Raw genomic sequence first — 18,467 nt, 5'->3', positions numbered from 1 at the left:
ATAAAACAAAAGATAAGACAGTAAAATGTAAATGTGCTGCACTGACTTTGGAAAATGGTTTTCCAACAGAATTTGGTTAATATTTATCTTCCCCTTGCATGTTAACATTTCTGCATCCCACAATATGCTGTCACCATGGAAGCAAACATATTGACACAGAATTGTGGGGGGGGGGACAAGTATCACAAAATACATCATCATGTGTGGCAGTGGGCACCAGGTAATGATCTGGAAACTGTTGGTTAGATGCAAAGCAGAGTGGCAGTGGCAGAGCTTACCATTAGCTGCTGTGGAGAGGCAATGAGGTGGCTGCATGGAGGGTGCAATTATTCTTGCCTGTTATTAGTGACCACGAGAATGTTAGAGAAACGGGAAGGATGGAAAACGGTGATGGTGCTGGGGGCGGACTCTCCTAAGGAACAGGAGGAGGAGGGGATGAGCATGCGTTGCCTGTTCACAATTGGAGGCAGCAGGGAGTGAAGCAGCATCTGTGTAAGGCGAGAGAAAGAACCTGCATGTAATGGAGGAGCAGTACAGCAGCACTGCCGCTGTTGTTTGGACACTAACTACCTTCACATCCACTGTTAATCACTCTTAATGGGACAACCTCAGAGCAGGTATGGATACAGCAGCTGCATGCTCACATATTAAAATGTAATTTTTATCTTGGAGAGGGTCATCTTAGCAAGGTGAAGGTAGAACATATTCTTGACTTATGCAGATGTTGTTCTGGATGTTATAAGTGTGGTTGCAGTTTATTATTTAGTGTAGATGATGCTTATTTGTTTTTCACAGCCTTTCCCCTGAAATCCCTAAATAAGATTTTATTCGGCTTTAATAAAGACGAATAACTTGGGATTTGAGCGTTTACCCAAGGCAAGATTTATTTACCCAGATGTATAAAGAAGCCACGGTTTTTAATAACTATTGTTTTGAATATTTTATTTTCCAGCTCTGGGATGCCCAAGGTACCAGCTGTGTGGATCGAGTGCCACCTCTGATATGATGTGGAGAGCAGGAGGGGCAGCCACCTCTCTCACACTGCTGCTGCCATTGGTGTGCTGGTGCTACCTGTGCCACTCACTACGTGAGTGTTTTATGACCTGGGGATGCCTGATGACAGAGTAGCAGAGTTTTCTACAGAATATTGAAAAAAAATTGCAAGAGTTCAGCTACAAGGAGTGACTTGTGTCAGCATGTTAATATAACATTTTATAATTTGTGCATTTGCTGTGAGTTTAGAAAAACAAGTTAGCTATCCTCTTACTGATCAAATATGTAAAAAATTCTAAAGCTAGTAACTAAAAGACTGTTCAATTTTAAATAGACTTCCTCTGAAGAAACAGAGTGCTTACTTTTTACTATGACACACGATTTTCACCTACATCAATAATTAACACTCTGTTTTCATTCGTTATCATTGACTGAAAACAGAGGGTCTGTGTGGATAAGTGGATGGAAAAGATAACCTTTGGTTATGACAAAAGAATAACTGAAGTCACTCTTGGAGAATTAACTTAGTAGAGGTTATTGGTGGGCAGGTGAGGAACAGTAGAAAGTGAGAAAGGACAGGAATAATAATATAAACTATACCAACGGGAGGGAAGAAAGATCTGCTGCCATCATTAACGTATATACAAATATACTTTATTTGTCCATTATTTTGTGATCTCTTGTTATTAATGTTTTACATATTTGCCTGACTGTGGCAGCATGTGATCTTTAGAGAATTTATCACTGGAATCCTCAGCAACTCACATTATATATTCCATGTTTATTGCATTACATGCTTAGTGTTTTGAGATGCTTCCTATTGCACTGAACAAGCAGAAGCTAGCATTCATTTGAGTAAATGATTTAACATGAAATTTTTTTACGCAGTATTTATGTGTAAATATCATTTGCTGATAGAATTCAACATTTGCTGACACTGATAATGAATGAGCTCCAGGTTTTTCTCATATACTAAACACCAACTTTTTACTACATCATTTATGACTGAGCACATTCCCAGGTTACCAATAAGTCATCAGTGATGAATGTAGAATCCAGAAGATTCTCCTGCCTGTTTTTCACCCGAGCAGGATGCTGGTGACAGTGCAGAAGAAGCTCTGAGAGATGATGAATTTGCTGATCACACAGTCATTGATTGAGGCTGTTTGAAGCCTTGTCTTTATTGATCCACGCAGCCTGAGAGTGACACCACATATTTGTGGTCAGTCTTGAGGTAGATTTGGAGCCACATTCACTATCCATAAATTGAGTTTATTACCATGGAAGTGAAGAATCAGTTGCTTCTTGTTTGTACTGGTATTCTGATACAGCAAAGCGATGCAGCAGTTGTAAAACAGTTGAACCCTTAATGTGGTGGAATTGGTTTAATGCCATGACCACAATCTATGCCACCTACTCTATAAGTGCTTTGATTATAAAGAAATTTAGTTTATATAGTGAACAAACTAGGATTAGATTAATTAAAATGGTTGTTAAACACTCAGTGTATTTTAGCACCCTGTAGTTGTTTGTGTTTTAACAAGTCAGCTGAAGAAAAACTTCATGCCTAAAGATATTCTTGCCTAAAACTATTTTCCTAAAATTTGGCATCAACAGCAATTCCACAATTCACCGTGAACAGTCCAAGTTCAAGTCATGTTTAAAAGTTCACATCTTATGTTTACTTTTGTTACATATGCAGTAAAGATGGCGGGATACATTAGAAAGCAGTGACTTTTATTGAATAGGATTATCCTTCAAATGAGAATGTCCGCATTATTTACAATCGTTGCTGCATATAACTCACAGTGCAGTGATGTGATGAGAAAGGTGTATAGACATATCAGGTACTCACACTAGTGAAGGAATGGTACAAAGTAAATAGGAACTGAGCCAAATCGCTGCAGTGCTTCCTCTGATTACATTTTAAATTGCAGACATACATTTCATCAGTACACGTGCATGAAGCACAGTCTAACTGCAGTGTTTTATTTGGATATCATTCTGAGGCTATACTCTGCAAATATTAACTGATGGCATCTTACAGACTGGGAACCTAAAAGAAAAAAAACTATTGCTTAAATTTGTCTCTAGCTAACCCATCATCACCCAGAACATCCCAGCTAAACACTAAAAATGTATTTTGAATGCTATATTCAAAAATACATTTCTTTTTGATCACTCCATTAGCAAAGGCTAAGTAGAAAATATTCGCTACCATGCTTGGCACTCATTGTAAAGGCTTCATACATTCTCTTTTGATGTAGTAATCTTAATTATATATTCAGTATGAGTTTGGTTCCTAACTTTGGTTTGCAGAGGTCATAGCCAGAAGCGCTACACATAAAACTAATATAAGTTCAGAAAGGTAAATGCAGTGCTGTTTGAAAACATACAGGGAATGGTTTAACTTTTTTTAACATGACTACCCTGTTAATAAGTAATGCTATATTTTTTGAATTACCTTAAAATAAACCAGTATAGCTAGATAGACAGATAGATATAGATATTTTAAAAATCATGTCTTTTCCATCTCTTAGGTATTCCAAAACTCTCCTCCTACGCAAAAGCAGAAGACAAACTATTCAAATATCTCTTTAAAAACTACCAGAAATGGGTTCGTCCAGTGGAATACCTAAACCAGACAATCCGTGTGAGGTTTGGACTAGCTATTTCACAGCTTGTTGACGTGGTGAGTATAAATCAGCACTGATTATTACTGTGATAATGTTTATCTATTTGTTACCAAGAAATCATATAAAGGACATAAAATAGTTTGTTCAAAGATTAAATGCCATTTAAATCACTGCTCTGTTCTCTGCTCTCTAAAAATATAATGTATCACTTAATATAAAATGTGAATGTTTTTTGTACAAAATGTGTTGTTTTACAATTCTAGGATGAGAAAAATCAGTTAATGACAACTAATGTTTGGATGAAACAGGCAAGTACCTCTATATCTGTACTTACAAAATGATGTAACATCATGTTGCGCCATTAATATTTCTATAGCACCTTTCTAATCTAAACTTACAAGAAATATTAAAAAATACATAAAGCACTTGAATAAAAAGAGGGCATATAATAATAGGAGGATGCTTATTCCACAGTCTTTGGGCCAAAACAGTAAAGGTACTCACCGGCTTTGTGTTAAGGCTTGAATGTGGAAGCTGTGACAGCAATTGATTCTCTTATCTGAGAGATCTGCTTGCTTAATGAAGAGTTAAGTATTTTGAGATATAAAGTGGAGCTCTATCATGTAGTGATTTAAAAGTAATCAATACAGTCTTAAATTGGATTCTGCAGGAATTGTGAAGCCAGTGTAGCTCTGCAAGAGCTGAAGTAAAATGTTTCTTGCATTGAGTGTTTGTGAATAGCGTTGCTGCCGTGTTTCGTACTAAATGTAGATGGAAAACTGCTGCATTGTTAAATGAGTAGCAGCATTCAATTATATTATTATATTCTGTCTGACCTTGGCAATATTTATAATCTGTAGAGATTAAGATTGAAGGGTTAATAGTCTCAGGATTTTGTTGTCCAACAGCAGGAAATTACACTATTAGGAATATAGTCAGGAGGAATGGGTGGTGGTTAGTGGTTAAGTTGTGATATTACTCTGGCCTAAGTTTTAGTGGTCTTGTATTGAAGTTTGTTTGCCAGTGACAGGTGGGTCACACATGGGCCTTAACACTTTGTATTAACTGGATAGAAGTAGCAGTCTTCACTCTGGGAATGGCTGCTTTGGCTTTTTAGGATGTATTATAACAGAAGAGCATAGACTGGACAGGAAAGCTGGGATAGAGAGCCAGGAAAGTTAAGTGGGAAATGCCCCAAAGGAGATTTGAATCTAGACTACTGCAATAGCCTTGAGGCATATGAGTCACACTCTCAATCCAGCAAGCTATACTAACACCCTATAAACCTGATTTCGTAAGGGGAGGCTGAATACACGCCTGCTTCTGTGTAAATAATCATTCTGTACAATACGATAATTTTTAATTCAACACTGTTTATAACTTGCATAGTTCACATTTCTGTATAGCTGTATATCTCATATTTCTCTATAGTTTTTTTATTTCATAGTTTTTCATATTTATATCCTGTTCATACATAGTTCGTACTCACTACAGCCTGTACATACTTATAGTTATAGCATATTCATAACATACCTTCATACCGTGTACATTATAACATACCATAATAGACCCATTTCTGTAATATATTTACATATCTATATTGACAGTCATGGCTAAAGCACTTCTAGATGGATGCAAACTGCATTTCATTGCCTTGTACCTGTGACATGTGCAATGAAAATAAAGTTGAATTCTATTCTATTCTATTTTTATCATAGTCTGGTACATTGCCAGATAAAACTGACATAGCTGTTCATTGTATGGAGCCATGTTCCCAGTGTATTCATGGTTCCTTGTTTTATCTCTTAACTGGTTAAATAATAACTGGCAATGACTTATGGCTTGGATCGTATTTCTACCACCAAACTATCTTCTCAGAACCTCTTACCAGCCAAATACCAATTACCTAAAGACAGGATTTGTTGTGCTGTCATCTCCCTCCATTATGATAGCTTGAGGGAAACCAGATGTTCGTAACCGTCCTTTTTTCTTCTATCCAGTCATCTTGTTACAGTCCTTATCACTTTCCATTTTCTTTGCCACCACTACCAAATTTCTCTAGTCTAAAGAATAAGTTGTTGTCACTTCTAACTAGCGGTTCCTCCTTGTTCCCAGTCTCTGCGCTAAGTCAACCAGCTACTAGCTCAGGTGCCATGAAATTATTACAAAAACTGACTTTCAAGAAAGGATATGACTTTTCAAATAAGTTTAATATGTATTTTAGCAACCCATTGATAGATTAGTTGTGGTTTTAATTGTTAAATGGACTCTTTTCCCTCACGTAGGAATGGACTGACATGAAACTCAGATGGAATCCTGATGAATACCTGGGCATCACATCGATCCGTGTCCCCTCAGACAGGCTATGGCTGCCGGATGTTGTACTGTATGATAAGTATGTCACTGTACTGTATATAAATAGGTTATTAAAAGATATAATGAAAAGCTTTTTCTTTTTTTCTTACATTTTCCTAATTTTCCAAATGATTTTCATAGTATATAAAGCAAAGAAAAAAAGTGGGGAGATTAAAATGAAGTAAAGGAAGTTGTTGTTCTGGATGTTGTAGGAGTACTCTTAAAGAAGCTGTTAGCTAAAATGTGGGCATATTTTTCTTAATAGTTCTGATGGACGCTTTGAGGGAACTATCACCAAGGCCGTTGTGAAGTACAATGGTACAATATTGTGGACACCACCAGCCAACTACAAGTCAGCCTGCACCATTGATGTCACCTTCTTTCCTTTTGACCTCCAGAACTGCTCAATGAAGTTTGGCTCCTGGACCTATGATGGCTCCCAGGTGAATTTCTATTATATAACAGCATCTGCAGTACATTAATATTGTAATAAACACTGATTAATTAGATTCCCTTTTTGATTTAACAGGTGGACATAATTCTGGAGGACTTCCACGTAGACAAGCAGGACTATTTTGACAATGGTGAATGGGAGATAGTAAAAGCCACAGGCAGCCGTGGTCTGAGGACTGATGGCAGTTCTTCCTATCCCACCATTACCTACTTCTTCATTATCCGCAGGTTGCCTCTTTTCTACACCCTCTTTCTCATCATTCCCTGCATTGGCTTGTCCTTTCTTACCATTCTTGTTTTCTATCTGCCTTCAAATGGTGGTGAGAAGATCTCTCTCTGCACCTCAGTGTTGGTGTCGCTTACCGTCTTCCTCCTGGTCATTGAGGAGATCATCCCCTCCTCTTCAAAAGCAATCCCACTCATTGGGGAGTACCTGGTCTTTACCATGATCTTTGTCACACTTTCCATCATTATTACTGTCTTTGCCATCAACATCCACCACCGCTCTTCTTCTACACATCACAGTATGGCACCCTGGGTGAGGAAAATTTTCCTGCATCGACTTCCTAAATTGTTATGCATGCGCAGCCATGTGGATCGTTATGCCACAGCTGGAGTAGCCAGGGCTAGAGAAGCGGTGGGACTGGAAGGGATAAAGAGCTCGACACCTGAGCTCACTCAGCTCCTCTACACTCGACACAACCTAGAAGCTGCTTTGGAGTCTATTCGCTACATTACCATGCATGTGGTTAAAGAAAATCAGGTCAGAGAGGTGAGTTTTGAGGGTTTTTTCATTTGTAAAACAAAATCGCAAATTACAACAAAGACAGTAAACTTGGAAAAATTACGGATTCATTACCCTGAGTTAGCTTATATATGTGTCTCCCCATAACCATTAAGAATATAGAGACTGCCATGTGCTTCTTCTGTTACAGGTTGTTCAAGACTGGAAGTTTGTAGCCCAGGTTCTGGATCGAATGTTTTTGTGGGCCTTCCTCTTGGTGTCAGTCCTTGGTTCTGCTCTCCTCTTCATCCCAGTTATTTACAAATGGGCCAGTATCATTGTCCCTAGCCATGCTGGAAGTATCCTCTAATAACCACAGTTAGACTAACCAAAAATTGAAGCAAAGCACATAAACAGCTACTTCTAGTCATATTTGAGATATGATTATAGTCCTGCTCGGGGTTATTCTGTTTGCTATAGGTGTGCCAAAGCTGCACAGCTACAGCTTTGGGTGCCTTGTTTGCAGAGTGGAGAGAAACAGGCTTTGTCTCAAATCCATAACATGTACTGTTCTTATGTAGGCTTTCAGCATATAGTTGATTGATACTGGAATAATGAACAAACATGTACTCAGAGTAGACATATGTACTGAATACTACCAATTTGTAAATGTGTCTATGATAAACAATATTTTTCAACAAAGCACAACTGAAACATAAAAACCCTTAAAAATCTTTAGGGAAAGGGTATAATATGAGACTTAGTGTGTAGCAGAGTACATAATCACTATAGGATGAACTTGATTTTAATCTAAATTCTGCATTTGAGATTAAATATTACTTAGAAAAGATCATCTGCATTTCTGTCCACATTTCACATATAAATAAATAACAGTACAATATGATACATGTATTTGGCCTTGTCTGTTTACTGGCATCATTGAGTGGATTTATTGTTGGTTCTGGAAAAAGCACAATACAATATGGCAAGAACAAATCCCAGAGATTCCCATAAATCCCTTCATGAGGACATGAGGAAAAGCATACCCCATGATGGCACTAGGACACGTTTTAAGCTTTATGTACTAGTTTTTGATGATCTTTTGAACTGTAGAACATAATCATGATTCTCACTTTTACACAGTATGCCCTATCAGCAATGTCAGATTCATTAGTAGTTTAAAAATAGACTATTCTTGCAGGTAAACACAAAATCTGACAAGGTGCACAATTGTGAAAGAGAACAGCTGGTCTTGGTAAATAAAAGATCAGCATTTCTCCACAATTTCCTTGAATTCCTTTGCCTTTTAGAAGGCTACAGTTATATGACCACAATAGATACAATTATTATTATGCTGACTGCATGTGTGTCAGTTATGTTCTTATATGGAAACATTGTCATTTAAATAGTTTCTTTATTCATTCTCCCTCGCCCTCTTTGAGAAAGAGCAGACTCTCTTGCCAGGACTTGAATTTCACAGCACTTCCTTTCACCTTGAGGACATTTACTGCATACTTTGTGGAGACTGTAAGACAGTCCATGGTCGCAGCACAAAAGACGCTTCAGGGACGGGATGTTTTTATTTCACTGAAATTTATTACAGAATTAAAAGCTATTTGAGGATGTCTCGCCAGATTGTTTTGTTGTATGACTGATTTTTCATACCTCAGATAATTCTTTCTAAGTGGAAAAAATGGTGGGGAGGTTTACTTCACTTCTGGAAACGTTTGAAAAACCAGGAAGACTGCTTTTGTCTCCGGCCTTTAGTTGAGCCTGCACTGCCCCCGCATGGCCTTATTTTCACATTACAGCTATGTGAGCGTATTGATGAGTGACATTTGATTTTCCACTACACCACTAAAATACAGAGACTATAAGTTGAAATAATAAACATAGTTGGAGGGGGGTAAAGGATGTTAGGAATAAGGACAGCTAAAAATGCAGGTGAAAAAGGATTAATTAGCACAAAGCTAGGTTTTTAGCTTTTTGAGTTTGCAGGTTGAAATGTTTAATGATATGATGGAATCATATGCAAAATGGCTATCATGCTTGAAGATGAGAATTTGATGAGTAATTTAAAGGTGCACAAATATGACCTAGTCCTCACTGACCCAGCATGGGGTGCAGGCATATTAATCGCCTGAAATTACCTCTGATCTATAATGTACAATTCGCAACTAGTGGGGAGGGACACTTGGCCATTGCACCTTCACCATTATCGTATATCCCAATGATTTTAAAGAGTTAATGATCAATGCAGACATTTGGCTCATGAGAGTGGACTTTGTGTTTGAGTTCCCTCGACCGACCATGCCTAATGTTATCTATATAGGAGGATTTCAGTGTAAACCTTCAGAACCACTTCCTGAACACTTGGAGGACTTTGTGCAGAGTTCTGGAGAGCATGGCTTCATCCTCATGTCTCTGGGGACTTTTGTGACTGAACTTCCTGCTGATATAACAAATGAGATCGCTGCAGCTTTTGCTAAACTACCACAGAAAGTCATCTGGAAGTATAAAGGTGACAGGCCAATTGGTCTGGGTAATAACACTTTATTTGTTGATTGGATGCCACAGAATGACCTTTTAGGACACCCTAAAATAAAATTATTTGTGTCACATGGAGGAACAAACAGAGTCCAGGAAGCTATTTATCATGGAGTTCCCATTGTGGGCCTACCTGTGTTTTTTGACCAGTATGATAACCTGCTTCGCTTGAAAGAAAAAGGAGCAGCTAAAATTCTTACATTAGCCATTGTGGATAAAGATGATAATTTTCTGAAGGCCTTACATGAAGTCATGAATGATCCCTCCTACAGGGCGAACATGCAGAGACTTTCCAGGCTACACAGAGATAAACCAGTAATGTCACTGGATAACGCTCTCTTCTTGATAGAGTTTGTCATGAGGCACAAAGGAGCAGCTCACCTGAAAGCAGAGTCCTACAGAATGTCCCGGTATTCCTACCACTCTGTAGATGTAGTACTATCTTTTTTAGCTGCTGGTGCATTAATTACTTTTTTTTTTTAATCTCTTGTGTTCTTTAGGCTGGTATGTCTTGAAAAATGCCTAAAAATTAAAACTAATAGGTTGAATAAGAAATGATAAGACATGGTTTGTGTTATTTTGCAGATTTCAGTGTAGTTTTCCCCAGTTATGTTACAAATCAAAGCTACTGTCAAATGTGAAAGTTCATTCAACTGAATAAAAATTACAACCATAAAACCCTGATCCCTGTGTCCACAGTCTGTATGTCCCCATGGTGAACAGTAGAATGTGCTTTTTCTATTTTAATTATTTAATTATGCAGGATAATGTGATAGCCTTCCCAAACCCCAACCTCAAATTTATTAAACATGTTCTGTATGGATTAGAAACAATTTATTGAATACAAATACATCTAATTACCACAATAAAAACATAATAATTGTAAATTTGAAAGCTATACACAGTGAGTATTTTTTATTGTATTATATACATATTATATACATTTTTATGATGGATTGATGGAAATAAGGGGTCACAAAAATGTGAACACATCTCTAGGAAAAATATAAAACACTAATGTCTGCATGCTCTAGAGTGAAAGCAAAATGCAGACTATTTTATAAAGCATGGTAAGTACATCTATGCCTTTGATCAAAATGTTTTATGAAGAAACAAGAAACAGCAAGTTGGAGCAAGTCTTTCAATTCCGCTGTGTTGCTGATAAACATCTGTGAATGCCGATGCTTCGCAGCCACTACACTTTCAGAAAACATTGCCACTCATTCTGAACATGATCATTGCCTGCAGTCATTAATTAGCTGAAACATAGAATGAAGAGGAACTGGGGGTGGGGACGCTGTTGTCTTTCTTTTTACGTTTCATTGATGAACTATATAGGCATTCTGGCCTTGAATCTGCAGGCACATCATCTGTGGTTGGAAAGTTTCAGTTAAATAGTGGTCGCAAGTGTTATTTAGACATGTGTTTAATGAGTTTCAACACTCATGGTCTTGCCTTTCGCCTCTTTTCCGGTAACCATCTTTACTGACAGAATTAACTATTCTAATTCAGGCAGCATGAAACACTCTTTCACACATTTCCTGTGGTCTTCCTGTAAGACTGAGTAAAGCAACAAAGACAAACCTTCTGGTTTCAAGTATTAAAACACCATTTGTAATAAGTTCCCAACAATATGTTTTCTTATTCTAATAACTTCATGCTCAATCCAGCTCAAGACTAGAAGACATAATAACTACTCTTAGGTAATACATGTTGTATTTGATAATGCAACATGTCATCATGTTGCATTCATCTTACATTGCCAATTGTGATTCACTGAATATATTAATTTTAAAGTACTTTTAGTACCGTACTTTAGTAAAATGCAGAGGTGGGACCAAGTCATTGTTTTGCAAGTCTCAAGTAAGTCTCAAGTCTTTATCCTCAAGTCTCAAGTCAAGTCTCAAGTAATGTCAGGCAAGTCAGAGTCGAGTCTCAAGTCACTGGTGTAAAAGTCCGAGTCAAGTCACAAGTCTGAAACTTTGAATTTCAAGTCCTTTCGAGTCTTTAAAAAAAAAACAACGAAAAAATAATGTTGCAGTTATATGCTAAATGTAAATATTAGACCATGTAATTTTAAAATCTGTGTTTTTCTCAACACATGACAAAATAGTGAACTTAGAAAATATACACAAATTGTGAAATTGCACCTCTTTAAAATGCAGCTCAATTAAACCTAGCTCCAAGAATAATTTTCACAGACAGTTCTGAGATAAGCTGCATGTTATTCTTGGATGCGCTTGTAGGACTGGCTTTAAAATCGCATGACAAAAATATCATACACATTAAAAAAAAACTGTATCACCAACATAGCCTGGACAACATTTGCTAGTTAGATGAAGTCAGCTATCTCATCGTAGCATATTTATATGCATATTTATAATCATACGGTTCTTGGAGTGAGTGCACACACTCATGAAGTTTAGTAACTTCCGGTCACTGCAACAAGCCCAGGTACAGTTTACCGACGGATGGGTGCAGGACCTTGAAACGCACCGTGTCGAACGAAAGACCATCGTACGTATCATAAGTTTACCAGTCTCACAAATTGTCGTCATAAATACACATTCCTTAACCGTTTATTAATAGGACCTTTGAGCTCAACGGTAATTAATTAGTAGTGGAAATAATTTCTGGTAGCATCACAGAAATGTAGCAGTGACAACAATATTGTATGCTGTAATCGTACTGGGCAATTAGTGATACAAAAAACCTGTTTTATCCTGTGAATAAAAGCATATGTTTTTGTCAATGTACCATAATAACAGAAGCGAAACGCAATATTGTGTCAGGACAATTCACTATTTATGCACAATAAATAAAGGAGCATAGCGCCACAATTTCTGTTCAGCGCCAGACTTGCTTGTAACCTATATCACCAATTATGTTATGAAAATGACGTATTAACTACTAAAAAACACTGACCTTCGTGTAAATGCTTGGAGCAGACTAACCTGTGAGCTGGAGTGTTCTGGGACGTTATATTTGATCTTTGAATGGCTGCAATCCAGACCATCCGTCGCATCTTTGTTACTTCGGAAACATGGCTCGAACAATTTCTCTTCAACGAGGTAATCCGATAACAACCGATCTCTTTACCCGTCGGCTTCCCGTGGCTGTCATGCGACCGGCTATTGCAGTTAATAATACAACAGCTTCTTGACATTTTTGTGTTTCTTTTTATCGCTGTATAACTGATTTTAATTGAAAGCCTGCGTGCGCTAGTACCGCTTGCCACGAGTTCCCAGAATCCTTTGCGGTTCTACCCGTGAATGACGTCACATTTTCAATCTCTATATAATATGCATGTTAAATTTTATATTTGGGGTAAAATATCAAGTATTTTCAAGTAAACCGGTTCAAGTCCAATTCAAGTCCCAAGTCATTGGTGTAAAAGTCCAAGTCAAGTCACAAGTCTTAGAACATTTTTTCAAGTCAAGTCTAAAGTCATAAAATTAATGACTCGAGTCTGACTCGAGTCCAAGTCATGTGACTCGAGTCCACACCTCTGGTAAAATGTATTACTTGGCATGCTGCTGATTAATGTTATGGGACTTATCATCTCTTTTATGTTCATGTTAGGCAATAAAGTCACCTGAATGACTGTTAAAAGGCATCAAAACTATGTCTATTATAGCACAATGAAACACAATGTGATCGCTTACCTACAACAGTGTACGCGTCTTCAAAATTTTCAGAAGGCAATGAAACCTCAGCTGCCAGATTGTTTGGACACCTGATGATAAAATGTTGTTAATGATCAGATTTCATTACTGCTCATGCTTTTGTTGTTATTACACATTTTTTAAGTGTACAGATGTTGAAAATAAAAATATATTCTTACGCGTCATCATACTCTATGCTGAAAGAGTCTTCTTTTTCTGATAAAAACACACACACAAAAACACAGTGAAATACAGAGAAAAATTAAAGTTCATAGCAATTTCTATTTATAACAGCTGTATATAGCTCACTTTTGAAAGCTTTGAAAAATTTAGTCGTTAATGAAACAGATGTGATTTGAATAGTTTTAAATAGTTTTTTTGTTTGAAAGAATATGAATGTATAACTGTTTGTGAAATTACACAGAAATCCTTTCTTGGATTAGAAAAGAGCAGAACACAGATAAGGTTTTCATTCTAAGTCATCATATGTAACTTTATCAAAAATTCCCTACAGTATGTCTTGACTGTAACTCCATTTTGACCATACCGTCTTCCCACTCTTCCTGCTCCTGCTGTTCCTCCAACATGTCTGAATTTGCCTGCTGAGTCGTTGCACTGTAAAACAAAACAAACGAAACATATTTCAGTGGTACATTCACTTTTTCAGTGATATAGTGCATTCAGTATATAGAACTTTACACACAAAGACAAAACATAAAAAAATAATTTTCCTAATAATAAAAATCACAGAAGTGTCCAAAAAATTATGCATATTGAATTAAAGCTCACCGTGGTCTGCAAGAAGTTGAGCGAACTGTTGAAACGCAAAACAAATATAATTTTAAAGCAAAATATTGCATGCAGGTATATTCGGCTATATTATGTGGTTGGTTTGATTAATCCATACAATAAACAATGACTTGTGAAAAAAATGTGAAGCCTAAAATTATTTTTAATTATACTTATTTGACCTATTTTGTTGCAAATCCACCAAAGACATGCCCCGAGTGATAGCATCAAGGTTATTACTCCAACATGGAGTAATACTGTAGACACCAAATCAACTGGAAAGTAAAATAAGATGATTAATTTATTTAAAAATATATTTCAGTATAAAAATAATACATTATTATAAAAAATACGTCTATTTAAAGCATTTTTGAAACATTCAGAGAGCCTTACCTTTGACCTGAAGAAATACTTTGTTTGTTCCATGAACTGTGTGCTCATGCTCATAGAAGCATTTTGATGGCAGCACTATGCAGCTGTAATGACCTGAATCCCTCAAAACTGCACCATCGATGATGAAAGTTGTCAGCATCTGAGAGACATTAAAGACTTGCACTTGGAGAATCGTGACATTCTTCCTCAGGTAAGCGTAGATGAATTTACATCCACCAAGAGTTTGAATATGTTGAGACACTGTGCACTGGAATTCAATATGGTGTCCCTCATGAACAGTGGATGACCCAACTATTGAAATGTCTGCTGGGAGAAAATTGGCTGCATGGAAACAGGAGAAAATGAGTGGAAAGAAATAACAATGACATCATGTGTTCAGGAGTCAAAACACTTACCTATGACCAGAATCTCAATGATGTCGTCTCCTTTCTTGGCTACTTCAGAAAGTGTATAATGTTTCGGGGAATAAACACAGCTGTAATTTCCACTGTGATTAAGACTAGCTCTGGATATGGTGAACAGGGTGTCACTTTGATCTTGTTTCTGGGTGAGATTCTGGATTCCGCACCCATTTATTAACAAATAAACATGGACACTTGAGTCTTTCTTTTTTCCAAATGTGCTGCATGTTACATAAAGGTCACTGTTTTCACTTATAATTGTCTGCTGGGCCAGGATCTTTGCAGGAAAAATATCTGTGAGACATCATAGTGATTAACATATGTAAAGATAAGTGCAGCTCAGTAACATATGGGAATACAGAAGAGACATATCTTGTATTGAGGGAAACTGAACTTACCTTCGGTTTGGCTTATGACCTGATTTGTCAGAACACCTTGAAGAAAAGAAGTGAAAAATCTAATGAATCCTGTCAGCTTAAATAGAAAACAGTTTGACTGAAAAACATAGATGTTATCTGTTAGTGCACTCACACAGAAGAGTAATTATTATGTTCATCGTTATAGACAATGAGCCGCCCTTACAGACTCTCTGCAGCGTATCTTCTGAAAGCTTCTCAAAAGTCTTGCTCAAACCACAGAGAGTAAATATGGAGAAACTATATTGAACCACTTCCTGTTATTTGTAAGGTGACACGTTCAACATTTTTGACTGGATAAAAAATAATATCTACAAAAAATAAAATTAACCCTTAAACCATTTTACTGTCAAATACCTCATATCACAAATTGATTTCCACTGATGTTTCTTTAGTTGTATAATAAGTCATTCTGACATACAGACAATTATACCCAATACAGGATGCTTATCTTCTTTCACTCGCGCTCACTGAGGAAATATACATAATAGATTTTCACACATATTTAAACACACATATATACACTCACAAAAGTGAGGCTTTCACCATAACACAAAGCTGAACACTGATTTAAAAGTGCACTTTGACTGATTCTGATTCAGCTGACTTTAACAGATTAGACTGACTGGTTCTTTTTCTGGATATCCAGAAAAAGTACAATATTATTTGCTTTGCATTTTTGTAAAGGATCCAGTGTCCAGTGTGTCTGTATGCTTGACAATTACAGCTTTTACCCCAGGCATGCTGGGGTGTTCATAAAAGATTTATGAAAAGTTTCAGAAAAATGAAACTTGCGGTGTGTGTGTGTGTGTTTCATAAATATAATATTATTTACAGATTCACTCAAACCTATCTTCTTACAATTCTAGATCAACGTGTATTCAGGAGTGGGTCACATGCTTACGTTTGCATGCCTCAAACATTAATGATAACAACTTCAGTATTTATCAGTTCCATTCTTTAATTCTCAGGCTTGCAGCGGCAACATAATCTGCAGCACTAACTTGTTGCTCTAATGTTTTCCTTCCTTTTTCCTAACCCCCTTTCCGGCTTACATTCGACCTTTTCGAAATAAAATATCTGTAAACGTCACAGAAACGTGTATCCAGGAGTGGGTCACATGGTTACACTACTTTTTCCAAAGGTCCTTTTTGTCTTTGTACACAATGTTTAAATATCCTCAAAATTCACAAATTACATTTTCTTAAATTATTACATGTTCCAGAAAGTAACTGCTTCAGAGTTAGGCAGGACCTCTTATAATGCATTTGTAACTTTTAATGTCCAATCAAATAAGGGCGCATGTATTGCAGCAATCTGAACAAATTAAGTTACATATCTCTTTAAAATGACTAGGAAGTAACTTGTAGTAACAAAGATTTACCATGGGATGTCAGCCTTTGAGCAAAGTGCCAAAGAGTCTCACATGAAACTCTAAATTTAAAAAAAAGTGGAATCGTTTGATGTGGTTTCTGGAAACTAAAAATAAATTAACTTACACCATCTTTCTAGGTTGATTTTATATATTTAATTTAAGCAAGGAGAAAGAGTCACAGTCTTTCTTTGTTAGTGCAGTAGATCTGATTTAGCATCTTTTTTCCAAGTGTGTCTTAGGTCAAGACAGGGAACTTTAACTCATCTCGTCATCTCATTTACAGGATAATTTAAAGATCCCAGATAAAACTCATGTAAGCTCAGCCTGCCTGGGTTTAAGCCCAGGACTGTCTCAATGTGAAGAATAGTGCTAACCACTTTGCATGTGGTACTGGGCAAATGTTTTAGCCACTATTGAGGCCAGTGATTCCACACAAAAAGCCACAGGGGGCAATTTAGTGACAAGAATATCATAAAAGAGAGCTTATGGCAAAGGCCTGATTTCAGAATCCTAACTTCAATATGAAATTGCATTTTCTTTTTTCAAATGGGGGGTGTTGCTGTTTTTGCAGAGTATCTAACGAATGAAAGCAACAGGTTATCAAATGCATCGTCTGAACACTGCCAGCAGTCACCTTCTCAGGATCACTCTCTGCTAGGTTATTAATATCAGCCTGGCAACAGTTGGAGGTTAAGACGCATGCTTTAATCAGCAATGCATGGTAGCGGATGTTCAACAGAAAGCAGTAGATGACGAGGTATATCTGATGGCAAAGGGTAGGAGAGTCATACACATCGTGATAGACAGATACACAGTGTAACTTTTTCACCACAGTCAGAGGGCAGGCAGAAGACAAGCACTGTGAGAAAGGAGATTAGGATTCATGGGATGATCATGTTAATTGCAAAGAAAGGAGGGAGATGACGGATGCACAAAAAGTGTGTTATATCTTTGTAGATCTCCTTTCACTAGTTCTACTTAATGTTGTGTTTATAACCAGGTTCATCAACAATAACCCATTTGTCTGTCTCACAGAAGTCCTTGAGGCTTGTAGTTGAACTAATCAGCCCCAAGTTGGCCTTGGCTTTGTTGTTTGTCCAAGAATCAAACTTTTCTTCATTGTGCAGTTTAGTTGATCAAATTGGTGAATGGACTAACATTAACTGGAACATGGATTAAAGAAAATATGGGGCTGACAAAGCTGTTGCCTTTATTTTAATGTTTGAAGGAGGCGGCACACAGGCATGCTGGCAGCTTACAGGCAGATTGTCTGTGGTTGGAAACGGTCATCTCTATTTAGACACTTGTGAGGTTGCCTCTCCCCTCATTTCTGGTTACCGTTTTTCATGACAGAATTAACTATTCTAATTCAAGAAGCACACCTGTTCTGTGGTCTTCCTGTAAGACTCAGTGAAGTAACACAGACAAACTTGCTGGTTTGAAGGGACAAAAAAGGTTTATAATAAGCTGCTCGTGTTTGTTTTTGTTATTCTTATCAAACTTGTCCTCAATCTAACCTTATTGAGCTGTAAAACTCAAAATGACAAAACAGCTAGTGACAGGTGATAAATGTTGGATTTGACAACTGCATTCCTCATACTGCCAATTTATGCATGTTAGCAGTGAAGTCACCTATGTAATTTTTAAAAGATATCATAACCATGAGTTTTACAGTATAAGGAAGTCAAACGCCATGCAATCATAGTATACACAGATTCAC

At 37.0% G+C, this 18,467-nt stretch overlaps 1 protein-coding gene and 1 pseudogene across 2 annotated transcripts; both read left to right on the top strand.

The window, feature by feature from the left end:
• Nucleotides 1-476: 476 nt before the first annotated feature.
• chrna5 (cholinergic receptor, nicotinic, alpha 5) lies at nt 477-8,074 on the top strand. Its single transcript, XM_080884596.1, has 8 exons — nt 477-617; nt 953-1,087; nt 3,534-3,685; nt 3,893-3,937; nt 5,915-6,024; nt 6,250-6,427; nt 6,514-7,209; nt 7,373-8,074. The coding sequence occupies exons 2-8, from the start codon at nt 1,003-1,005 to the stop codon at nt 7,529-7,531; spliced, it is 1,425 nt and encodes a 474-aa protein (XP_080740722.1). The 5' UTR covers nt 477-617; nt 953-1,002; the 3' UTR covers nt 7,532-8,074.
• A 1,123-nt stretch (nt 8,075-9,197) lies between these two features.
• On the top strand, nt 9,198-10,234 carry LOC308398893 (UDP-glucuronosyltransferase 2A1-like; annotated as a pseudogene). The gene is made up of 2 exons: nt 9,198-10,165; nt 10,209-10,234. The product of its transcript is annotated as a UDP-glucuronosyltransferase 2A1-like (transcript).
• The last annotated feature ends 8,233 nt before the right edge of the window (nt 10,235-18,467 follow it).

This window comes from Rhamphochromis sp. 'chilingali', assembly GCF_963969265.1.
Source record: "Rhamphochromis sp. 'chilingali' genome assembly, chromosome: 6".
In the NCBI taxonomy this organism is placed as follows: Eukaryota; Metazoa; Chordata; class Actinopteri; order Cichliformes; family Cichlidae; genus Rhamphochromis; species Rhamphochromis sp. 'chilingali'.
This window is presented reverse-complemented; position numbering and strand designations above follow the sequence as displayed.

Coding starts and splice junctions, on each gene's coding strand:
- chrna5 (XM_080884596.1), top strand. CDS start 1,003: ATGATGTGGAGAGCAGGAGGGGCAGCCACCTCTCTCACACTGCTGCTG. Junction 6,428..6,513: donor GGACCTATGATGGCTCCCAG/GTGAATTTCTAT, acceptor TTGATTTAACAG/GTGGACATAATTCTGGAGGA. Junction 7,210..7,372: donor AAGAAAATCAGGTCAGAGAG/GTGAGTTTTGAG, acceptor CTTCTGTTACAG/GTTGTTCAAGACTGGAAGTT.